General features: G+C 44.6%; 1 protein-coding gene across 5 annotated transcripts in view; it reads right to left on the bottom strand.

Annotated features, from left to right (window-relative positions):
• CCDC13 (coiled-coil domain containing 13) overlaps nucleotides 1-21,104 on the bottom strand; it is a 35,723-nt gene extending 14,619 nt beyond the window's left edge. For 2 of the 5 annotated variants that reach the window (XM_050942506.1, XM_050942507.1), the window contains exons 1-10: nucleotides 20,931-21,104; nucleotides 19,263-19,373; nucleotides 15,381-15,607; nucleotides 12,896-13,044; nucleotides 8,965-9,107; nucleotides 7,867-7,956; nucleotides 6,681-6,797; nucleotides 5,278-5,382; nucleotides 3,312-3,476; nucleotides 1,339-1,515 (exon numbers count right to left, since the gene is read on the bottom strand). In XM_050942506.1, the coding sequence (XP_050798463.1) occupies nucleotides 1,339-1,515; nucleotides 3,312-3,476; nucleotides 5,278-5,382; nucleotides 6,681-6,797; nucleotides 7,867-7,956; nucleotides 8,965-9,107; nucleotides 12,896-13,044; nucleotides 15,381-15,607; nucleotides 19,263-19,373; nucleotides 20,931-21,089 (1,443 nt within the window). In that variant the 5' untranslated portion in view covers nucleotides 21,090-21,104. Of the gene's footprint in view, nucleotides 1-1,338; nucleotides 1,516-3,311; nucleotides 3,477-5,277; nucleotides 5,383-6,680; nucleotides 6,798-7,866; nucleotides 7,957-8,964; nucleotides 9,108-12,895; nucleotides 13,045-15,380; nucleotides 15,608-18,833; nucleotides 19,114-19,262; nucleotides 19,374-20,930 lie in introns of those variants that run through there. The other 3 variants (XM_050942508.1, XM_050942509.1, XM_050942510.1) reach the window with 3 other exon arrangements.
• Between the last annotated feature and the right edge of the window lie 4,603 nt (nucleotides 21,105-25,707).

The following is a 25,707-nucleotide window of genomic DNA, read 5'->3' as shown; positions in this document are numbered from 1 at the left end:
TACAAGGCACCACAAATGGAGGGAGGGGAGACAGCATGGCAGAGAAAGACAGAGACACACAACATGTGTGTGAGAGAGAGGTGCATTGCCCCTTTAAGTAATCTGACCCCACTAAGTACACAGCCTTTTTAAGTAGATCAGCAAGTTGAGACAGCAGCTGCTGCCAACAAGCTCCCTCCATCCTGAGCCCTGTCGTGTCTGTCCGCCCCTGCTCTGTGGAGATGGGATAAAGGATCGGGGTAGAGGGGTACATCCTGACATTAGCACCCATCTTCCTACCCCTCCTGCACAGCAAGCAGGAGGCTCCCAGGAGCAGCTCCAAGGTAGAGGCAGGAGTAGCACATGGCAGTTGGGGGGAGGGACAGCTGAACTGCCAGCAATTGATAGTTTGCTGGGCGCTGCAGCACAGGGAACTTAGGGGAGCTGATAGGGGGCTGCTGGTCCACCCTGGTTCCAAGTCCCCACCAGCTAGCTCCAATGAGCTGCTCTACCTGCAAGCGGTGGACAAAGCAGGCAGCTGCCAAGCAACATTATAAAAGGGAGCACTGCACAACTTTAAACAAGCATGTTCCCTAATTGATCAGTAACGTAACAACAAAACAGCGTTAACCAGGAGGACGTAAAGTGAGGAGTTACTGTATTATTGTTGTCCCCATTTTGCAGGTTGGGAAACTGACGCACAGGACTGGGACTCTCTAGATTCCATTCCCACTGTGTGACCCTGGACAAAAAAACTTTGTGTCCTCTGATTCTGATTGCCAGCTTAGGCGTTCATTTCAGAAGCACTGAGCGCTTACAACCCCAGCTGAAGTCAGAAGGAGCTGCAAGTGGCTGAGCACCTCTGTGAATCTGGCTTTGTGTATCTCCAGTTGGACAACAAAGAACTGAAGCACCCAAAATTAGTAAGCATTCCTGACAAACATTGACCAAATTCCCAGGATCACACAGTCAGTCAATAGCAGAACTGGGAATAGAATCTAAAGAGTCTTGTTTCCCAGTTCCCTTTTCTACCTACCAGACAACCCTGTCTCCACCTTTTATGACAACTCTGCTGGACACTTCTTATAAGACATGCAGCCAACAGCCACCTCCAAATGCATCACTGTTCCCTTTGTGCCAATTTTAAATCTTTACCTGAGTCTGAAGACGATTCAATATAAAATGCAGCAGTTTTGGATCATTCTTAAATCTAGGACTGACCCACAGATTTTACAGGCCTCTAACTACACTAAGTGTATGTTTTGGCCACTGTGTGGTAATATGCCTTCATTTTCGCTAATTATAGCTAGAGCACTAATCCTGTAATGCCTGGGCGGGATTGCAACAGTCAGACTGTACCAGTAAGGCATCTATGAGCTCATCGTCGTGCTTTCCTTTCTCCAGCAGAGTTAAGATTTGTCCTTTCAGAGCTTTCACCTCATTGGACAGCACTTTGTTCCTGGCTTTTGATGCATCCAGTTTTTTTTTCACATCCTCATGATCTTTCTGGAGAGCGTTATGTTCCCCACTGAGTTTCTGCAATTACGTAAACAAATAATGTGAAATGACAGAAGAGATCAATCATATCATAGTCTACATGCATCTTCTCACTGAAGGGAGCGCAGGGAAGCAGACACAGTCCTTTAGAATCCAGAGCTGTGCACTGGGTTGGCAGTCAAAAAGTGACTCGCCTCTGTGTAAACAGAAATATAGCTATATTGTTATTGCATGTTTGACTCAGCACTTGCTCACTGGCAGTGTGCACGAATCTGGTGGGATTTAAGCAGATTCAGTTTTTGCAATGAAGCAAATTATAATTTTGTATCAAAACCTGAAGCACTGTGTTCCTGATCTGCCATTTGCCCTGTAATTGAAGTGACTACACTGTTAATTAACATCCTCCTCTGAAGAATAAGGAGCATCACAATATAAATACATAAAATTATATATTACACATACACTGGCGACACTGGTCCAGATTCCAATCTCAGTAAGACCAGTGGAAATCTGGAGGAACCCCAGACTGGTAAACTGGGTGCAAGCAAACACTATGTGTTTTAACAGAGCTAAATGTAAAAGTACACCTCTGGGAACAAAGGAAGCAGGCCATGCTTACAGGATGGCGGATCTATCCTGGGAAGCAGTGACTCTGAAAAACATAGGGGTCACGGTGGATAATCAGCTGAACATGAGCTCCCAGTGTGACACTGTGGCCAAAAGAGCTAATGCCATCTGGGGATGCATAAACAGGGGAATCTCAAGTAGGAGTAGAGAAGTTATTTTACCTCTGTATTTGGCACTGGTGAAATACCACATCCAGGTCTGGTGGCCATAATTCAAGAAGGTGGTTGATAGATTGGAGAGGATTCAGATAAGAGCCATGAGAATGATTAAAGATTAGAAAACCTGCCTTACAGTGACAGACTCAAGGAGCTCAAGCTAGTCAGCTTAACAAAGAGAAGATTAAGGGCTGACATAATTACAGTCTATAAGAACCTACAGAGGGAACAAATATTTAATAATTGGGCTCTTCAATCTTGGAGAAAAAGGTGCAACACGATCCAAGTGGCTGGAAATTGAAGCTAGATAAATTCAGACTGGAAAGAAAGTGTACATTTTTAATGTGAGAGTAATTAACCATTGGAACAGTTTACCAAGGGCCGTGGTGGATTATCCATCACTAACAATTTTAGATAGGATGTTGATCTTTAAGATCTGCTCTAGGAATTATTTTGGGGAAGTTCTCTGGCCTGTGTTATGCAGGAGGTCAGACTAGATGACCACAGTGGTCTCTTTTGCCTTTAGAACTAGGAAGTTCCACTATGAGCAACAGTTGTGAATGGTGCCTGAGACAGAAAGACAACAACAGAGTTACTCCAGATTTCCACTGGTATAAGAGCAGAATCTGGCCCATGGGGTATGTAACTGTGGGCAGCAGAATGCCGATTTTATCCTCATTGCCAAGCGTGAGAGGCATATGTACACCTAGGTGCTCAGTTACGCCAGCTGCAAGGCTGAACTGCGGTGGGGATGGGGAAGGAGGTTCTCAGCCTAACTGCTGGTAGCTGGAGGCCTTCTAATAACTGGTGGTGGGGACTGTCTATAGAGAAATGCACTTGCTGAACCTTTGTACTGTATGGTGCCCATGCCTCTCTGCACATCTTGCTGCCATGGCCCTATGCATCCCGCACACCCGTTGGGGCCACTAGAGAATCCAACAGTGTGGGTGTGACAGCGCCCTATCCTTTCTCTAGTGCACCCACACAAAGGGAGGCAGAGTCCTTACATATCATGTATTATATGCAAATCTATCGCAGCTCCCCGTGCCTTACCTCCAAGGCTTCTTTCTTTTCTTTTTCCAAGCTGCGAATCCGTAACAGGTTTTTCTCTTGGGCTGACAACTTCCGTGGATCTGTAAGGGCCAGTGTTTCCTCATCAACGTTATTCACTGATGCTCTGCTTTTGCTCTGGCCCAACTGATTCTCCAGCTCACGAACCTAGGGGAGAATGTGAAAGTACACTCACGACCTAATTCTGGCCTTGGCTGTGCATACATTGCTTCTACTGAAGTCAGAGACAGTCTCACATCCAAAGGTCGGATCTGGTCCAGGGTGGACAGTCATATCACATAGTTATTGACATTACAAATCACAGTTAACTGGCACAGCAGCAGGACCCACTTTCAAATTCCCGTTTATAGATGTCTACACCAGACATAGGAAGGTATGTCTGCAGGAGGGAAAACCCATTTTACCATAGAAAAGCTGGAGTTTACCATTTTAGTCAACAAAAGTGAAAAAGTCCCTGTTCAGCTGCATGCACCTAACAGCAGTGGAGTGACAGCACACAAGAAACAACCAGAGAGAAGCCTTATGTCCTGTGTCCGCAGCTTGTCTCCATTTCCCAAGTGGCAATAAAGGTGGATGAAGCCCCTCAGAAGTAATGAAGAATTAAAGATGTCACTAGAAGGTTCATTGCTAATCATCTTGGACCAGGATCCTCATTGTAAGTGCAGGATTCCCAACACCAATGGAGCTGAAGTTTGAAATAGTTTAATTAATGTAACACAATTTCCTAGGGATGGTGTGTTTAAAAAAAAAAACAAAACAACCAACCACCAAAAACTCAACCCCCAGATTTCAATATATTGTAGAGCTGTTTATTTTAATGCCTGTTTATCTGAGCACTGAATGACTCGTCATTTATTTGCATTAAATAATTTCTGTGTACTTGGCCACATGCTGCAAGCAAGTGATGCTCCTGCAACAGGCTACAAATTAAGAATTAAATAAGTTAGGGACTAGCAATCTTTCTTTTTCATCACTCTCTTGCTCAGTCACAACAAAATGTCCCATGGTTATGGACAGTGCCCCAGCACCTGACTTACACAGCACTACATGCTGCAAGACTTTAAAAGGCAGAAATCAAACTTAAAAAAAAATATATTCTCTAAACAAATCAACCTTCTCCAATCCCCCGAAATACATGTCAAGTTTTCACATAGCTTTGCTTTAAGGCTTGAGTTTACCAATATGATCACAGCATCATGCCATGCTTGTAACACTATCATGAAAGCTTACCAGCTAAATACAAAATTTAGAATCACAAAATATAAGGTAGGACGAACTATGAGAGGTCATCGAGTCCAGCCACCTGCTGAGGCATGACCTAACATCTCCAATTGTTCTTAACATCTCCAATGATGTGGAGAACAATTGATCGCCATCCTCTTTATAACAGCCTTTAACATGGCTGAAGACTATTATCAGGTCCCCCTTCAGTCTTCTTTTCTCAAAACTAAACATGCCCAGTTTTTTTAACCTTTCCTCATATGTCAAGTTTTCTAAACCTTTGATCATTTTTGTAGCTCTCCTTTGGACTCTCTCCAATTTGTCCACATCTTCCCTAAATGTGGCAACTAGAACTGGACACAGTATTCCAGCTGAGGCCTCACCAGGTCTGAGTGGATCAGGACAATTACCTCCTCTATTACTCCAGAATGATATTAGCCTTTTATTTTGTGACTGCACTACTTGCCTAGCATTGACTGCGACTTATTGATAAGACAGCTAGTGATATTTTACTTGCTCATCAGAAGAAGAAAAAAATACTTACTACAGGTGAATGAACAGGTGGGATTTTGCAGGACTGCACTATGCAATATGTCCATGTTCTAAATGTCATAATTTCTATAAACCTGGAGGCCCAGTGTGTGTTTGCAAGTTTGCACTCAGCTCTAAACACCAAAAAGATAACTTTACATAGAGATTAAGAAAAAGACCCAGAGTAGTAACTTACCTTGCCTTGCAGAACAAGTATTTGCTGGGCCCGTCCACGCCAACTGCCAGAAATGGTCAAAAGATTTTGAATATTCACATGTTCACCGACTTCACTTGCTAAAAGCTGTGAATGAGCCATGAATATTAACAATGACAAACACAGAATACTGAATTTATACACATACTTATTGTATCCCTTTGGTGCCTGTAACTCATATTCAGCCCATATGAAGCAAGTTCTGTCAGATCAATACTACAACACAGAACTGTTTGTGACCAGATTTGGCTAGTGTTAATGGCTTCACTGGGAACTAAAGTACCAACAAATTCTTGCTGAAATGGGTATTTAAATACAATTCAATACTTAAAGATTGGATATTCTTCTTTCTTTAGAAAGGAACCACTCAATAAAATGTCTGAGCTGTCCTTACAGTGAAAGGTGAATCAATACTATATATATGTGGAGGGGGCGTTCAGATTGTACTACCTGGCCACCAGTATTAACAGACAGAAATCCCTTTAGTCACCATTAACAGGTTTCAACATATGTAATTCTTTTCTCATATAACAAATATATAACCAGCCATTGACCAGAACACACCAGGTGCACAATGGAAACACTGACATCTTGCAAACCCTTACAGACCTGGGGCTGTCTGTCTTACACAATTCCAAAGCAGTCACACTAAGGAGAGCGAGTTATTATGAAGTGCATTTCAATTTTTATAAAAGGGTCAGTAGAAAGCTCTTTTTAGGGAAGACATCTCCTCTCTGATCTCCACGGCAGGTCTCTTATGCAAAGTAGTAAAATCAAAGGGAGTGTCATGTGGGAAGAGTACAGAATAATGCACTAAAGAGCCACAGTGAATCAGGAAGGAATAAGTTGCTCTGAAGCCCCAGTTCAGCAAAGTGCCTAAGCATGTGCTTAACTATAAGCATGGACTTAAATAAGATTTAAGCCTATGCTTAAAGCTAAGTATGTGATTAAGTGCTTTGCTGAATAGAGATGCACTTAGGGACATGCTTAATGTTAATCACAGGTTTAACTGTTTTGTTGAATCAGGGCATAAATGTCTTACAGGACTTAGAGCCGTATGATCAGTAGAAATATTGGAAAGTGACAGTGGCCCTGATAGACCAGGAATTTTATGTAGCTCATTGTTCTACACTCTAGAATCCAATCAGTGTTATCACCCCTCTTGTACCTTCCTTCCTGGTGTGGATTAATAAATAGTGAAGCACTATTAGTGAATCATTACTAATAGTGAATCCTGGCGTGGGTTAATAGATGAATAGTGAATCAAGAAGGATAATCAAAACCAAGAGAAAACGGAGCACCATTCTTGATTTAACAAACAAACTGTCTCCATTACAGAAAGCAGGCCCAGATCACTATATACATTACAAGTTGTGGACTGGTACCTTTTGCATCATCTTTAGTTCCTGTTTTGTGGTTTGGAGCTGATTGCGATACTCCATTGCTTTAAAGTTGGCTGCAGTTAATTTTTCTTGCAAAGCTTTCAACTCTGGACTTTCAGGCTTTGAGAGAAGGAAAATGTATTTGATAAGGATGGAATCCACTACAGAAAACAGAACTGACTACCAGAAAGGACAATTCATGACCATGAGGAAAGCTCAGACGTGTCTCAGAGTGGGTTCATACAGAACAGCAATGTACATGTACATTCTGAGAGATACAGTGACCTTTCGGCAAAGGAGAGCTCAGTCTACAAATAAGTCCTGTCCAAACCAATCTGCCTTGAAGAGACAGAGGGACACCATTCATCACAGACTGAGTGCTAGTCAGCCTGTTCGCCTTGCCTGCGTAGCAGTGGATTGTAGTTCCTCTAATAATAATGATACTCTGTACATCTTGTGAATCCTCAAAAGTGCTTCTGCAAATAATAAAGAATTAAGCCTTAACATTGACGTGAAATAGGGAATTATTACCACCTCCCTTTTTACAGATGGGGAAACTGAGGGATCAGTAGTTTGCCCTGGATCCCACAGTCTGCCTGTGGCAGAGCCAGGAATAGAGCCTAGCTCTCCCTGACTCCAACTCCTGTGTTTTAGCTTCTGGGTCATCCTGCCTCTCCAATGGCTCTTCTACTGTCCTTCCACTAGGCTCCCATGCTGCGAATAACCCCTTAACTGAATTGTGTTATTGAAAGAAAATAAAAACAAACCACAATGCAACTCTGACAGAACTTGGCAGGGACCTCTTAAAAATTAACAATAATTGTTTTTTGAATGTATGCAAATAATTATCAATTCTGTTGTCCCCACAATTCCGATGGTATGTGGTAGATCATGGCTTGCTTTGTGAGCTCTGAAGCTGATATGTACCATAACCCTCTTTTAATTTGAGGCACTGTAAAGATGCAGCAGGGAGAGAGGGAAGATCAGTTGACCACATCACAACACTTTTTCTCTTCCAACACTATAACTATCCACTCAAATTCACTCACTGAGCAATTAGGACAGATTATAACACCAATGGTAAGGAGAGATGATTTTATCATTATGAAAGAGACTGTACAACATAAAGGAACAAATTATTAATTGTCATTTTGAATTTTTCTATAAAAAAAAACAACATAATTCATACCGAGTTTCCTTCCATCCTTCTCAACACTGATTGCTTGATTCCTGAGTCATTGCCACCAAGAGACTGGATTTTTCCCAGGGCGGTTTGTAGCTGAAACACACACACATTATGGAATGCAGACAGTGATGAGAGCGTAACTCCAAGGAAGATCAAACTGAAGAACAACCACCACCTCAAAACGATGTGTGGTTTTTAATTACTCCAGCAAAAATGTCTTCATCTTCCACTAAATTTTCAAGGTAGACACATAAATACACATTTCAAAGACACGTAATTCAATCTTCCCTGAGAGAAGCTGTGTTATTTTACTAAGAGAAAGAATCGCAACCAGCTGCTGACTTGCAATTGTGGGATCAGTCGTCAAATGTGGGCATCAAGGGATGCTCATATTCAGGAGTTAGGTACATAAAGCAGGTATCTACATAGCTAAATGTAGCTCAAGTCCAATGGAGATGGAGGCATGAGATCAGAACATCCTATTATGATGCCCACATCTAAAATTGATTTGCTCAAGAAAACGTAGACTTTTGAATTCTAATTCACCCATTTTATATGAAAATCATGCAAAATTCAATAAAATAAATTATTTTACCTAATTCTATGACTCCATAGGTATTTTAAAGGGGAAAAACCCTGCTGTGTAATACCCCATGACGGAACTTTAGGAATAATGTTAGGATTCCTTTCGTTTAGCTGGGACAGATCTACAGTTCTGTAGTTTCATTCTCTGAGGTGCGGAGAAATAATTCCTACCAATAAACAACCACTCAGGAAGGCATATAGAAAATTGCTGTGATTACCCTTTGGACAAGCATCTGCATTTTCAGATACAAATTACTATTTCTAACTGGCATTTCATGAATCTCTGGCTCATTATACCTCATTCCCATCCTTCCAGAAAGGATGGAAACTGCTAAGAGAATAACCCCATCTGTCCTCCCAAGAACAAGCATGAAAAGAACCCATGGCAAGAGCTGATGCTGTAACAAGCTGACCAGTTGCAACAAGAATCCAAACCAGTTTCTCAAGCAGACGTTACCCTCAGAAAGCTACTGGCCTGATTTCAGAGCTCTACCATGACAACAGAAGAGACCTTACTTCTTTTTCAAGCTCTTTGACTTTGTTATTCAGCTGTTTCACTTTGGCTTTTTCACTCTCTGTCTCAGCAGTTAGCTCACGATTCTTTTTGGACAGTTCAACGATTTTAGTAGCTGCAACATCCCCTGCTAAACCAGACATCCCTGAAGAAATAAAAAGAGAAATGCATAAAATGAAGAAAAAATCTTAGCTGCAGGATCCAGATTAACTGATGTTTTTGCTCTCTGCCAAGAGCATAGTGTATATTCATAATCGAACCTCCTTCACTTAGATCTGTACTAAGCACAACTGCACGGTTAAAGAGAGAGTGCATAGCAAGAGGGAGAGAGGCATTCGTGATCTAACTTATGCCACTCAGCTCTCAGTTAGTGCTCAGCCAATATCTTATCATGGTGCTGGAGGCACTGTGTTCCTGGAGGTACCGTCTTTGGCACGAGACATCAAGCAGAGGCCCTTTCCACTTGTGGTCATGAACGCCTTGTCCATGCTAAGCTATAACCCATATTTCGACAAATACCGGCAAGAATGCAGCTGCACTGGCGTAAGCACTGGTATAGACAAGACTCAGCTGGTTTGCTCACGGTATTGTGAGAGCCTGTTCTGAGTACGTTTTTGTGACATGGTGGTAAAAATGCCAATGCCCTGTTTGCACTGGCAGCTTAGCACTGGAGCCCCTGCTGAACCAAAAGGTACCAGTTTTGATTGATCCCTTCACTGTTATAAAGGGTTAGAGTAGTGTCTACATACCAAATGGGTAATTGCACTGTTCCTATTTAAACACCCCGTGCACTTTCACATGGGTTCTTAATAGCTGCACGGTGTTACTGTACACGTCAAACAGATGCTACATTCTCCCCGAGTTGTAGGTAAGTAATCTCCGTATACCATTCAGACTGTCACATAATTGCTGATCTGTCCCCTCAGTGTTTCAAGCTTTGTGAAGACCTGTTTGCCAATGTCTGTATCTCATACCACATGAATTTTGATGCAGTGTATGGAACCCAATTAATTCTAAATCTCTAATGAAAATGTGATGTCTCGTACAACTCAATTTACTTCAAACGGGTTATACAGAGTGTGGGCCAGGGGAGAATGTGACTGGATGTTACTATTTAAAATTCTTGCAAGGAAACTAATTCATCTATTATTGAAAAATATATCTGCATCATTCTTGCTCTTTAGATTTGATGCAACACTTCCTCCCATTTTCAGGAACTATTACTCCTCCTCTTCCTCTTCATAATAATTAACAATTAGTGATAATTATTGTAATAAAAACTAGTAAACAAATAGCATTTTCATGCAAGACGCTTAAAGTGCTTTATAACTCTGAGAGATGGGTGAGACTCATTATCTCCATATTATAGACATGGAAAATTGAGATACAGAAGCCAGATTTTTAAAGGCATTTAGGTACCTAATTCCCGTTTAAATCAATGGGTGGTAGGCACTTAAATACCTTAAAAATCTGTCCCAAAGTGACTTGCTCAAAACTATCCTGTGTGTCAGCTGCAGGGGTAGAAACAGAATTCAGTAGTCCTGGCTCCTAGTTTCTAGCTCTAACCATTGGACATACTGTCTTTCGGTTATTAAATTTAAGATACAAGGAATAATAAAGCATGAATGTATAAGCTATACGTCATTCAGTGGTGCTTATTGCAGTTATTGCTCTTTTCCTAGTTCAGGTTTCAGAGTAGCAGCCGTGTTAGTCTGTATCCACAAAAACGAACAGGAGTACTTGTGGCACCTTAACAAATTTATTTCAGCCTAAGTTTTCCTGGGCTACAGCTCACTTCTTCCAATGCATAGTTCAGTCATTGCAGCTACTCTGGGCAACAATGACACCTGGTGGACAAAGCTAGGACCGCATGTCTAAATTGTTAAACACCCCGTAACATTTAAGTTTTACACAGTTTTAATCATAGCTCTCCACCTAGTTAGGGCCCCAAGTGGGTGTGATACAAGGGTTTAAACAGGGCAGAGATGCAAAATGAGGAATGCAACACAAAATAACATAGGAGACATTTAAGTCTGTGGCATTTGTTTCTTCAACATGACTAAAGTTTCTAAAATTTGACTTCCAGGACTGATCATTTTTGATGTCAGTAATAAAAAAGGTAACAGATCTGTGTGGAACGGAGGTCCGTTTATGTCTCAGAAGAGTTATGTGCCTCCTGTAAGATACAATAAATAAAGAATAATATTTTGCCTTTTTATAGCACCTCTCATCTAAGAATCTCAAAGCTGTTTTACAGACATTAATTCTTAGAGTATCCTTCCCTCTGACATCCAAAATATCATTACTCCCATTTTACAGACGACAACACAGGTTGAATGACTTGTTTAAGACCACATAGGGCGTCAGTGGCAAAACCAGGACTAAAACCTAGAGGTCCAGATGCAAATTCCTCTGAACAATATCCACAACTTCCATCTCAGCTGAGAGATCTGATTTTACTGACATGCTTACCTGGAATTTATTAAGGAGAAAAATGACAACCAGAGCACGTAATTACAGTATGACTCAAAGAGCAGCATTTAGCAAGCCCAAACTTTTCTTTAGAAAAAGAGATAAAAGCATTAATAGAAATGGTGAGATTTTAACAGGAGAAGAACTGCACACTGAATGATGATGCTAAAAGCACCTGAGTGGTTTCACTAACGGTGACATAGTTGCTTTACATCTTTGGAGAAGGTTCTAACGCTGCCTCTACAAACACATAAGAATGAAATTCAAGAGTATCATAATAATGATTCAATGACAGTGACACCCAAGACAAAGTTTAGGAGCACAACCTCTAATCCCCATCAGCAATTCTACTATGTCCCACTGTAGCTGGAACAGGCCCACATAAATTGCCTGTGACAAAAGGCCTGCTTTAGCCAACATGAAGGCCTGTGGTAGCTGACGGAAGATGCTTTTGGTAGCCAAAAGGAGAGGTCCACAGCAGTCAGTGAAAACAGGTTCAAGATACTCTTGCATTTCATTTTCATGTGCTTGTAGAGGCAGCGTTAGAACCTTCTCTGTGCAGCACACTGAAGCCCTCTGGAGGCTACAGTGAAAGGCCACTGGCAGTTAGTGGAAGAGGCCCAGAATGGCCCTAAAAGGATTCAGCCAGGGGAAAAGAACAAATACACATGCAGCACAAAGAGTATTTTTTCCTCACGTGAATAAGAGCATAGAGTGCTGCAGAGATGCTCCTCCTCGGCCTTGACTACACAGACACCACTTTTTGATCCACTTTCTCCTCGTTTTAAAAATGTTCTGGCCCGAAGTTACTGGGCTCGCTCTCCCTGGGTGCTATTTCAGTTGCAGGAATCGGCCAGAGAGTAGAAGAAAAGTGACGTGCAGCCTAAATTTGATACCACCATTCCCCAATAATTTCTGATAGTCAGGAAGAAGAAAAACCTCCCATATGATTGTAGAGAAACCCTAAAATATAACAGCAATCAGGAGAAAGAGGGTCCCATGTAACACACCTCTGTGATACAGCTGGGAGTGAGGGCCATTTCCATACCCTCTCGGGCAATTAGTCTCTTTTTAAAAAGGCCTAACTAATTCATCTGACCCAAAGCCCTCAGTTTCCCTCACTCTCTCATACAGCATCAGTGCAGGGGAATTACTATAGCCCTAAGACTGCAGGGCGTGATTTTTGAAAGGCTGAGAACCTGCAACTCCAGATGAAGACAAGTGAAGCTGCGAATGCTGAAAATCCACAGTGACTCCTGCCGGCTGGGTACTGCAAAGTGGAAGTGCTGAAGGTGCAGTAGCATGCAGGAAGTGAAGAGATGAAATATGAAACACTGTTATGAACTAAACTATTAACACAGTCCTGTTACCAGCTATTGTTATGAGCATCAAGCAAACACAAGTTCCTGCAAGATGGCCTGTCATGCTGCAGTAGTGAGTCTATACATTTGTTCCATTTACCTTTCAGGGCTAATCTCTCCTCCTCTATTTTCTTTTGAAGCTGCCGGATTTCAAAATCTCTCTCCTTCACCAGTTTGTACAGTCTGCCATTCTCATCTACGACCTCTCGAAGCTGATCCTGAAGCTGCTCGTTTTCATCCTCAAGCAACCTAGAAAACAAATCGGCAATCATGGCAGATACCACTGTGATGGGCTTCAAATAAATGCTCAGAATAATAAAATGAATAATAAGTTTAATTATACATAAAACCATTCCTAATGAGCTATGTTCACTAGGGAAAAGTATATTAAGTTTTGAAAGTCAATAAATTCATTTTACTTCTGTGCTTCTTGTCTTTGGCTGGGACAAGCTGTGGAAATACCACAAGAAAGGTAGCTCTGGTAGGGCTCCTGACTAGGTTACTGAGTTAACTGTCCTCAGCTTTAGATATCTGATTCTTCTGAGAAAGCTACACAAGTTCCCATCCCAATATCTCTTTCTCCATACCTGGAACAATGATCATCAAGACCTGTGGATATTACACACGCCTTTCACAACACGTGGCATACCTCATCCATGCCTGGATAACAGTTATGTGGATGAAACCAAACAGTCACTACACTCTCAAATGAACTCACATGGGAAACTGATAGAAGACAAAACACTATTACTTGTGGGTGAACACTTTTCACAAAGCGATTGCTCTATATCTGCCCTATCAGTCCTCATCCTCAAAGGAAACCGGCACAACCCTTTCAAAAGACAAGCCTGGAAGCTTAAATTCATGTAAGATTAGCCACACTGGTCAGACCTAAGGGTCATCTAGCCCAGTATCCTATCTTCCAACAGTGGCCAATGCCAGGTGCTCAAGAGGGAATGAACAGAACAGGAAATCATCAAGTGATCCACCCCTCATTGCCCATTCCCAGTTTCTGGCATTCACTGCTCTGGTAGACTCTAAAAATCATGGACTGAACAGAAACACTGGATTTTATGGCTTTTTACAACAATCTGTAACCACCAACTAACTCTTTTTGTCCTATAGCTGCAGAGGTGTTAACAGGCCACTCTGCCTAGACTGGTCCCTTACAATATGGGCTAACTACTTATGATAAACAATCTGTTCCCTCTGTTGCATTTGCTGTAACATTGGGAGTTCCTTTCCCATACTTGAAGAAGAGCTCTGTGTGGTTTGAAAGCTTGTCTCTCTCACACACGAGTTGGTACAATAAAAGATATTACCCCACCCACCTTGTCTCTCTAACCTCCAGAGATTGACATGGCTCCAACTACACTGCATACAACAATGGAACATATCTGCCTTAGGTACTTAGATGGCTCCCATCCCCACAGTATCTGAGCACCTCTCAATCTTTAACATAGTTATCCTCACAGCACTCTTATGAGGAAGGGCAGTGCTATTACCCCTGTTTAACCAAGAGACACAGAGAATCTAAGGGACTTGCCCAAAATCACACAAGATGTTGGTAGAAGAGGAGGAATTGAACATGGGTCTCCCAGAGCCCAGATTAGTGCACTAGCCACTGCACCATCCTTCCTTGCTTTTCTTAAAGGGTCCCCATAAATGTCAGTTCCTGAATGGAAACCAATCATGCCTGTGCAAAAAAGAGAGGCGTTTTCTCTGCCCAAGTCAATTTCTGTTTTTAAGTACATATTCCCTGTATAAATATCATTAGCAGAACCAATTTAAGGAAAGCTTCAAAACATACATAATTAAGTGGTATGTCCCTGGTGTAAACCCTCAAATTAAAGGGAATTCAAAGCCTTCTGCAATATTAAAAAAGAAGAAAAGCAAACAATGCAGCAATCCACGCAGAGAGGTGAAAAAATAAGTCATTCCCAGGGTCCTATCCAATTCCATAGAGACTCGTACAGTAAAACAGTACCTTTTTTGCTGGACATAAACTTGTGCACAAATACATTTTTAAACAGTAATGAAGTTAATCAGGATTAAAGTTTAAAATCTAACCCTCCATTTCCAACTTTCCACATAAGTTTTCTTCGGAGCTGTTTTCCAAAATTTGACCAACATTAGTTTGGACAGAGGAGGATGAAACTCCTAAATGTCTATAAACAGACTTTCCTCTGAGAAACATCTCCATCATATCATATAGCTTTAGTATTTAAATCTGAGAATAAACTAAAGCAAAAAGGAGGGAGTAGGTCACAGTGGAGTAGAGATGAGCTGTGGAGAGAGAATCAAAAGCGCCAGTGAGGCCCTGGGCCTTGGCATGAGCTGGCACCTGCTCTGCATGCATCACAGATACCACTTCCCTCCCTCACAGGGATGTTATGAGGATAAATACATGGAAGATTATGAGGTACTCAGATACTACAGTGATGGGGGCCTGATAAGCACTGAAGACAGACTGCCAATCCGTGACATCAGTAGTGATTTTACATATTAATATCAGTGGGATTTTGTAGGACAAGTTGCTAAATATAGTTCTGTATCCTTCCTAACAGTGTGAACTGTACTTTTACCTTTTGCTGATCTCTTCATTTGATAGCTGTCCATCTACCTTAAATAGGTTTAAATCATCCTGGACTCCAAAAGTCTCCTTTGGGTTGTTGGTGCTGCCTTCCTGACCGTGCTGCTTTTCTTTCTTTTTCTCCATCACATTTTGTAGCCTCTTCTGTTGTTGCTCCTGTAAAGCCTTAAACTGGATTTTTAAATTTTCATTCAGTCCTTTGTCGGACTCCATGGTTGGCTAAAAACAAAACAAGAAAAAAAATCAGAGCAGAAGATTATAGAATGAGAATCTTTTCAAAACTAGCCTCCCATCTAACTGGCCTCTTTGTGTCCTTTCCCTCTCTCTCCTCTGCTCTGTCTTAGGCCATGTCCACACTACAGAGTAAAATCAAAATTAATAAAATCGATTTTATCAAACAGATTTTATAAAATCGATTTTACGCGTCCACGCTAGGGCACATTACTTCGGTGGTGTGTGTCCATGGTCCCAGGCTACCATCGATTTCCGGAGCGGTGACTCTGGGTAGCTCAGTAAAAGAATGGGACCAATAACTTCAATTTCCGTCCACACTAACCCTAAATCAATTTAGTAATATCGATTTTAGGGTTACTCCTTTCGTTTAGCTGGAGTACAGAAATCGATTTTAAGACCCCTTAAAATCGATTTTAAGTGCCTTGTAGTGTGGACGGGCACAGCGTTAAATCGATTTAATGCTGTTTAAATCGATTTAACGCTGTAGTGTGGACCTGGCCTTAGATGCCACAAATCAATCTTCCATTCTGGTAGTGGTTTACAAACCAGACCACAGGTAGCCTTCCCCCACACTTGCAGTTTAAAAACCAATGAATTAAATAATCATTTTAGAAGACAATCCAAACAAAAACCATAGTACTAACAAGATCTATACTATACTGATTAATAGGAACATAGGAATTGCCAGACTGGATCAGACCTGTGGGCTTTCTAGTCCAATCTCCTGTCTCTCACAATGGCCAGTACCAGATGCTTCACGAGGAAGGTGCAAGAAACCCCACATTAGGCAGATGTGGGATAATCTTGTCTCACGTTAGGTTTCCTCCTAATCCCCAAAAGTTAGAGATTTGCTTAAAACCTGCAGTGTTTGGTTAGTATCTCTTCCAAAATCTTTTAGCATTAACTATTATAACTCTGGATATTCCTGTTATTCATATAAATGTCCAATCCCTTTTTGAACCTTACTAAATTTTGGCCTTAGTGATCAATGCCTTCTGCTACATTCCACCACCCTACCTCTGTTTGACATGGATCTAGAATGTAAATTCCCTGGGCAAGGAGAGCATCTTCTTAGCTGACTAAAGTACTTACAAACACTTTTGGTATGACATACATAAAAGGCAGTAACTTATAAAGTCATGGTCTCCAAAAAGTAATTATATAAATATATTTATCTTAGAGAATATTTCAATTTTCTTGAATGCAGCCTTTAGTACTGGTTTAATGAAGAATTAACCAGAAGTAATGATTGATTAAGGGATTTGATAATTAGAAAACCTTCCACTCCAAGGTCAGTGGTTTATGTGAATTAAATGAGTTTGGTGTCCTCAGTCCCGTTCCACCATCCATCCCCTTTGTTGGCAGTATCAGCAGGGCTAAGAACAGGCCATGGAGACTGAACTGCCTTCTCTTACCCCATTACAGTAGACCTCATCGGACCCAATCGAGATTGTGGCTCCATTGTGCTAGATGCTGTACAAATTGTTCCGTCTATAATAATCTCACTCAAGGTCCTAACAAATATCATTCATTGCAACCTCTGACAATTTGGGGAATCTGTTTATGTACAACTTATGAATTCTGGTTGATCTTGTGAAGTTATTGTTATATCACGGAATACACCTCTGTGTAGATGTCCTGATTTTATAGAGACAGTCCCGATTTTCTGGGTCTTTTTCTTATATAGGCTCCTGTTACCCTCCACCCCCTATCCCGATTTTCACATTTGCTGTCTCGTCACCCTACCTCTGTGTGAATGTGGAACCCACCATTTGTTGATAGGGGCTGCAGCTCATACCCACCAGACCAGCAGGGCCGCCCAGAGGATTCAGGGGACCTGGGGGAGCTCCTGTGCTTGTACTCACTTGGTGGCAGTCCGGGTCTTCGGCTGCATTTCGGCGGGCTGGCTTCAGTCACTCCACGCCTTCGGCAGCACTGAAAGGACCCCGGCCACTGAAGACCTGTGAAGACCTGGACTATTGCCGGGACAGGGCTCACAGGGCCCCTGTGGGGTCCGGGACAAATTGCCCCACTTGCCCCCCCCTCTGGGCAGCCCTGCAGACCAGGGACAATGCAGACTCATTATCCTTAATGACTGTGCTCTGACTGCACAATGGATATGCTAAGGAGGCTGCCTGAGCAGAGAAGCAGGAGCGGAAAATCCTCAGCAGAAGAACAAAGAAACAAGGTGACTAGGGTGACCAGACAGCAAGTGAGAAAAATCGGGACGGGGGTGAGGGGTAATAGGAGCCTATATAAGAAAAAGACCCAAAAGTCAGGACTGTTCCTATAAAATCAGGACATCTGGTCATGCTAGGCAGGACATGTAAACTTGAGACACAGAGACACACACACAGGAGAGAGGAAAAGACAGGAGGAATGCTTTCATAGTGGGAGTCCAGTTTAACTGCAAGACCAGCAAAGGATCAGAAAAACGTTAGCTGACTTATTGAGGCTCTATGATTCTGGAGAGAAACCATGAAGTTAAGGGAAGGATTTCAGACTTTTCTCAGAGTGCTCCACCCAAGTCCAAAGAGCTCTCCAGAGGGGTACAAAACTGAGGCAGGGAAACGTACTCCTGTGTCAGAGCTGTAACAAGGAATTTTTGCACCCGAGGCAAGTGCCAGCTCCAGGCTCTTCGGTGGCAATTTGGCAATAGGTCCCTGAGTCCCTGTCAGAGGGAAGGACCCGCCACCGAATTATGAATGAACTGGCGGTGGCAATTCGGCGGCGGGTCCTTCCCTCCAAGAGGGACTCGGGGACCTGCTGCTGAAGAAGCGGTGGCGGTAGAGCTGCCGGCAAAGCACCGCTGCTAGCGGTAGAGCTGTGCCCCTCTGCTTTGCACACCCAAGACAGGTGCCTCACCCACCTTGCCTTTGTTACAGCACTGACTTGTGTTCATTATTTTGAATAGATCTTTATGTTGCTTGTGCTAAGTAAAGAATGGTGTTTAAGAATCCTGTGCAGAGTCTGTGTGCTGTTGGTGTTCACTGTCACGGGCCGCTGAAGAGGTAAAATGTAAACCAGAAGGTTCACTCCTTCTGTGGAATTCTGGGGAACACAGAAGTGCTGCTGGGAAGGCTTGGGGGAGACAACACTAGTTTCAGGACTCAGGCAATTGAGCTGAAGGGTCCCCACTGCCAAGAGGGGTGTCAGATGTGTGGTCTACAGCAAGAGTGCATGTCTAGAGACCCAAAGTCAGAAACAGTACCTAAACTCTGTCCAGCTCCAGCAAGCTAAAGGCACGGGGCATTCAGAGTTTGGATCCCTTCACAAAAGACTGCTGAGTGTCCAGCAGGGGGAGCACGACCAGATTGTGCATCCTTCTTGACAAAAAGATTGATGATTTCACAAGCATGAAGAACAAAGTACACTTTTCCTCCAGACAGTCCGATCAAAATAGGATTGAGGCACTAAACAGGGCAGTGTGTGGAAGGCTGTACTGTTGTTGTCTGTGGGTAGCAGATTTAAATCTCCAGGATGGTGAACCCAATGCTAGACATATTCCAAGAGCATTTTTTAAAAGAAAAAATAACTCAGACATGTTCTTAAAAAAACAAAACCACCCCAAGGTAAGAAAACACATTTAGAGTGATGAAAAATTATTTCACGTATTATACATACAAGAATATAAACATACATATGAATGAATGAATGAATGAATGAATGGCAACCATCCCTCTCGAAAGATGATGGTGTAAGTGCCAATGTAGTTCAGATACTGTGTGTCATGGTGCAGCACCACAAGAGGCTAAAGAGTCCAGTACATTTGTAATATAAGTCTCCACAGACATATGCAGAGGCTCAGGGGCCAAACACACAGACCTATAGCAATTATTTGTGGCCATATCGCATTACACAGGTATCCTACATTACAGTTCAGCATTGGTGTCCTAGCTCAGCACCCCCAGCCCTCAGCCCAGGTGTATAGGCTGAAGCCAGCTCCTGCCACTGCAAAGGCATTGGCTGGGGACACCCCCAGCGCACAAGACAGTGCCAACCCCTCCCCCCAGGGGCACAGAGAGAAGTCCTCACCCCCCCCCGCACCTCACGGGCACAGAGAGGAGTATCCCCTCCAACCCCAGAGGCCCAGCCTGAACCCCCTTCCCTGCACCCCAGAGGCCTGGCCTGGAACCCCCCACCCCCAAAACCTGGCCTGGAGCCCCCCCTCCGGCCCCAGAGGCCTGGCCTGGGACCCCCCAACCCCAAAACCTGGCCTGGAGCCCCCCTCCGGCCCCAGAGACCTGGCCTGGAGCCCCCCACCCCAAAAGCCTGGCCTGGAGCCCCACCTCCGGCCCCAGAGGCCTGGCCTGGAGCCCCCCACCCCCAAAGCCTGGCCTGGAGCCCCACCTCCGGCCCCAGAGACCTGGCCTGGAGCCCCCCACCCCCAAAACCTGGCCTGGAGCCCCCCCTCTGGCCCCAGAGACCTGGCCTGGAGCCCCTCACCCCCAAAACCTGGCCTGGAGCCCCCCCTCCGGCCCCAGGGGCCTGGCCTGGAGCCCCCCACCCCCAAAACCTGGCCTGGAGCCCCCCCTCCGGCCCCAGAGACCTGGCCTGGAGCCCCCCCTCCGGCCCCAGAGACCTGGCCTGGAGCCCCCCACCCCCAAAACCTGGCCTGGAGCCCCCCCTCCGGCCCCAGAGGCCTGGCCTGGAGCCCCCCCTCCGGCCCCAGAGGCCTGGCCTGGAGCCCCCCCTCCGGCCCGAGACCTGGCCTGGAGCCCCCCCTCCGGCCCCAGAGACCTGGCCTGGAGCCCCTCACCCCCAAAACCTGGCCTGGAGCCCCCCCTCCGGCCCCAGAGGCCTGGCCTGGAGCCCCCCCTCCGGCCCCAGAGGCCTGGCCTGGAGCCCCCCCTCCGGCCCCAGAGGCCTGGCCTGGAGCCCACGCCTCCCAAGAGCTCAGAGAGGAGCCCAGAGGCCTGGCCTGGAGCCCCCCCTCCGGCCCCAGAGGCCTGGCCTGGAGCCCACGCCTCCCAAGAGCTCAGAGGGGAGCCCAGAGGCCTGGCCTGGAGCCCCCCCTCCGGCCCCAGAGGCCTGGCCTGGAGCCCACGCCTCCCAAGAGCTCAGAGGGGAGCCCAGAGGCCTGGCCTGGAACCCCCCCTCCGGCCCCAGAGGCCTGGCCTGGAGCCCACGCCCCCCAAGAGCTCAGAGAGGAGCCCAGAGGCCTGGCCTGGAGCCCCTAACCCCAGGGGCACAGATTGGAGTCCCCTCCCCCCGCGGGGCACGGTCTGGGCCCAGCTCCACCCGAAGCCCCTGGGTCCCCTGCCAGCCTCAGCTCGGGGTCGCTGGTCCCGCCACGCCCCGCACCCACCTCCAGCGGCCCCTCACGGGCTGCGACTCCCCCCTGGCGCTCCCGCGTCCCCCAGCCCCGCCCCCCGGGGGGCCGAGCAGCGCCACCAGCCCAAGCCGAGAGCCCGCTCGCCGAGCCGCCGCCCGGAGGAGGACGCGGTGCGGTTCCCCCAGCAACCATCCCCGCGGCGACGGCGCGGCCGGAAAGCAGAGGCGGGCGGCTTGGAGTTTTACGACATCCGGGGCATTGCCTGAAGCGACGCCTCGTGGGGCGGAGTGGGGGTGCTGAGTGCGTGGGCTGGTCACGTGGTGTCTGTGTGCAGCAGTGCCGGCCGGCTAGTTCAGGGGAACGGACATTTACAGAGTCCCGCTTCGCTTGAGCCATCCCTGGGGCTTTCCTTTGCGAGCACTTGTCAGTGAAGTTCCCCTAAATCGCTCCTTGTCATCCTGTGTAGGGGGGTTAGTGAAAAAAATGTGTGTGTGTGTGTGTGTAATAGGAGCCTATATAAGAAAAGGACCCACGAATCGTGACTGTCATAAAATTGGGACATCTGGTCAGCCTGTCTCAGGGGTTTTCAAACTGGGGGGTTGGGACCCCCTCGGGGGGTTGCCAGGTTATTACATGGGGGGGGGGGGGTGAGCTGTCAGCCTGTACCCTAAACCCCACTTTTCCTCCAGCATTTATAATGGTGTTAAATGTATAAAAAAGTGATTTTAATGTATAAGGGGGTCGCACTCAGAGGCTTGCTGTGTGGAAGGGGTCACCAGTACAAAAGTTTGAGGACCACTGTCCTATCTGGTACCAAGATTAATAGAGGCCAAGAGCTAAGCAGCAGAGCTCCCGCTGAAACAGCAATATCACTCACATTAAAGTAGGCACTGACTGTAATGACATACCAAAATGCATCACTTCAAGTACAGCTGTAGTTTTCAAAAAGTAATTTAAAGTGTTACATCATATGCCCATCACTTCATTAACCTGCTATATGTTTGTGCTGCATCATCAACTGAACTCTGTTTCTATTAAACCTGTACCTTTCCCTAAGGTGTTTTAATTTTAAGTCAAGTGGCAAGATAGGTGCATGAAAAGTTGGTGAACTCTGCATAGCAAGATCCTGATAGTTGGGACTAGAAAGAATAACTGTTTTTTAAATACACAGACTGGAGAAAGTGCTATTTACCCTTTAAGGACATGTTGGGTTGGAACAAAACAAAAGTTTGGGTTTGTGATTGAACAGTTGAATCACCCATGATTAGATTTTTCGTAGTTAGTAATTACATGATACCGTCCCTGTCCACTATAGGCCACTTTCTTTGTTGGTGCCTTCCACTTGGTCAGTCAAACTGAATAAGCTGCTGATCTAGTCTGCTGTTGGTACCCATACTCCATTCCACACAAAACTGCATCTATCTCAAACACATCACACCTAATAGACTGACCCTTTTTCAGAGCAACAGACCGTCCATAGGGTTTTCCAGGTTTGAGTTTCTGGATGGAAAACCACCAGTGAGGGTTCATCGAGTTGCTCTCAGTAAATGTCATCTTCAAGGTGACCTATTGAATGGACAGTAGTCCATTGGCTATACACATTCTCATCTGGATCAAACACAGGCAAAGAGAATGTGAATTAGACATACAAGGATTTTGTCAATATGCAACTCCTTGTTAAATAACAAGAATCTTGACTGGGGTATGGAGTCTGATCCCATATGCCAAAAAAATGTGTTGGCAATGCTGCAAACAATTCTCTTTCCCTTCCATAGACCCCAAAATACTTAGGACTGTATCCTTGAGGTCTGGAACCTTGCTTAGTTCAAGAAATTGAAAAGGAGATGTTATGGGGCTTAATATATAGTCTCCCTATTCAGAACAAATAATTTCATTTCCCCTATATTTGTTTCTCTCCTGCTCATTGTTATGGACAATTAGCTGATTAATTTCTGTCTGGGTTTCATGAAACAACTGGGCTATTTTATGCATGTTTTAAATAGTGACTCTTTCTGCAAGTAGACAATCACTGAAGACCCTTTAATATTGGGTTTACCACCTTGTTAGCTTCCTCCTGCAACCCAGTTAATGTGCCTACAAATTTTCTCTACATCCCCCCGATTCCAAATTGACATTTCTGTTCCAAACAATCCTGTTGCGGACCCAAATTCCCAAGGGATCAAGGCTATGTTTTTGCATATGGGTGTACATGTTCTGAGTGTACTCCTAAATTGGCAAGATCCTGTATTTGTTGCTGATAAGCTGTAATCTTATCCACCAGGAGCACTGAAAAGGAAGATGCAACTTTGGTACATTTACAATATTCAGATTCGCCCACTTGCCAACAATCAGGTTGTCATGGTACAATCCCCCACTCTGAACCTTAGTGTCCAAAAGATGGGGTACTAGCATGAATTCTTCTAAACTCAATCCCAGCTTAGAACCTGTAGTGCTGCCACCAACCAGGAATTCCAGTGCCTGGTACACTCTGGTCCCCCCAAAACCTTGCCCGGGGACCCCCAAGACCCAGACCCTCTGGATCTCAACACAAGGAAAGTAAACCCTTTCCCTCACCGTTGCCTCTCCCAGGCTTCCCCTCCCTGGGTTACCCTGGAAGATCACTATGTGATTCAAACTCCTTGAATCACAAAACAGAGAGGACAATTCATCCTCCTCCTTCCTTCTCTTTCCCCCTCCCAGACTCTTCCTGAGAGAAAGTAATCCTGGCACAGAGAGAAATCAGCCTCTCTCTCCCCCTTCCCTCCTTTCTCCCCAGCAATTCCCTGATGAATCCAGACCCCATCCCCTGGGATCTCACACCAGAATAAAAAAAACAATTAGGTTCTTAAACAAGAAAAGCTTTAATTAAAGAGAGAAAAAACAGTAAAAATTATCTTTGTACATTTTAAAAAATTGGAATAGGTACAGGGTCTTTCAGCTATAGACACTGGGAACACCCTCCCAGCCTAAGTATGCAAGTACAAATTAAAATCCTTTCAGCAAAAAATACAAATTTGAACTCCTTCCAACCAAATACACATTTGCAAATAAAGAAAACAACCATAAGCCTAACTCACTTTATCTACCTAGTACTCACTAGTCTGGACTTATAAGAGCCTGTATCGGAGAGGTTGGAGAGAAACCTGGTTGCACATCTGATCCCTCTGAGCCCCCAGAGTGAACAACAACCAAACACTAACAGCACACACAAAAACTTCCCTCCCTCAAGATTTGAAAGTATCCTGTCCTCTGATTGGTCCTCTGGTCAGGTGACAGCCAGGCTCACTGTTCTTGTTAACCCTTTCCAGGCAAAGAGATATGAAGCACTTCTGTTCTATTAACTTTTCTTATCTGTTTATGACACAGGTTTAATACCAATGGGATATGCGTGAATTGAACTATGTTAATCAGAACTCTGGGGAAAGGGATGGTAGTGAGACCTCTAGCTGGTCCTGAATGCTGGATGGGACATCCCTCATTCTGGGATTGGTATTGTTGGGACTTTGGTCAGTTGTGGGTTCCTGAACCGTGATTTCAAACAATACACTAGAAGCATCCCATCAAGGTCCAAGTTTAGTTGGAAGTGTGGTCTGAATGCAGGCCTCACAGCCCCCTACATCTTCATACTCCAAATTATGCCATACCAATTCTCTTCCTGTCATGGAGTTTTTAGTGGGCCTTATTTTTCCACATTCCATAAACAATTCCTTGTACCAAATAAGGCATGATTGTGTTTTACAACATCCTCCTTTTGAATAATTTTTCCAATTTACATACAACAAAGATGTAGGCCCTTTTAAGTGGTAACTAAGGGTAATGCTTTCCCCTCCAACAGCCTTAACATGTTGTATGGGATAATTTGTATATTGGGGTGATAAATCCATCCCCTGACAGAGGTCTCATCCTGCACAATTAACAATCTATGTACCCTAAGCAGATCTTCGTGCTATACCTGCCTCACATGTGGACTAGAATTTGGTGGATAGTGCTGTTAATCCACACACTAAATCTGGCCCTATCCCACATTTTGTTATGCAGTTCCTCAGGGTCACAGATACATCACCATGTTAAAATAGTTTCAGACTGTGAGGAGTTTCTGTGTGATGCTGCAGCATCACAAATGGCTAAGGAGTCCAGTATATATATAAATATCCATAGATATGTGCATGGGCACAGGTACATCAATTATTTGTGGACATATTGCATTACATGGGTATTCTACATTACAATTAAGCACCAGTGCCACTGCCAACCCCTCACCAGGACCCATCAGAACCTCCATGCATCCTTCAGGCACAGCTCAATGCTACCCTCTACCAAGGTGGTCAGCTTGGTACCACCCTTATCCCAGCACCCCTGCTTAGTGCCCTCAACTATCAGCCTATATTCTTGGCTACAATCACCTTCTCATGCCCCAGAGGCACAGGAAAAGTCCAACTCCTCCCCCTCAGGCCACAGAGAGAAGTGCTCCACCTTCCACCACCCCACTAAGGAGTACTTCACCCCCACCATCTGTGGTATGACCTGTAGCTAGCTCCAGTCAAAGCCCAGATATCCCCTGCCAAACCAAAAGCACGTCCCACAGCACTAATGTGACCATACATCCTGTTTTGGCTAGGACAGGACTTTTTAAGCCCTGTACTGGCCATCCTGACTTTTTTGGCAAAAAGTAGGCCTTTGTCCCTTTTGCTCTTGCCAACTTCATCAATTGGCAAGAATAAATGGGACAATGCCATTTGGTCAAAAAAGTGGGATGTAGAGGAATGTCCAGGGAGGCAAGTGGTGATGCCAGCCCCACACAGGGGGGGCA

Source organism: Gopherus flavomarginatus, chromosome 2 (genome assembly GCF_025201925.1).
Source record: "Gopherus flavomarginatus isolate rGopFla2 chromosome 2, rGopFla2.mat.asm, whole genome shotgun sequence".
Classification (NCBI taxonomy): Eukaryota; Metazoa; Chordata; order Testudines; family Testudinidae; genus Gopherus; species Gopherus flavomarginatus.
This window is presented reverse-complemented; position numbering and strand designations above follow the sequence as displayed.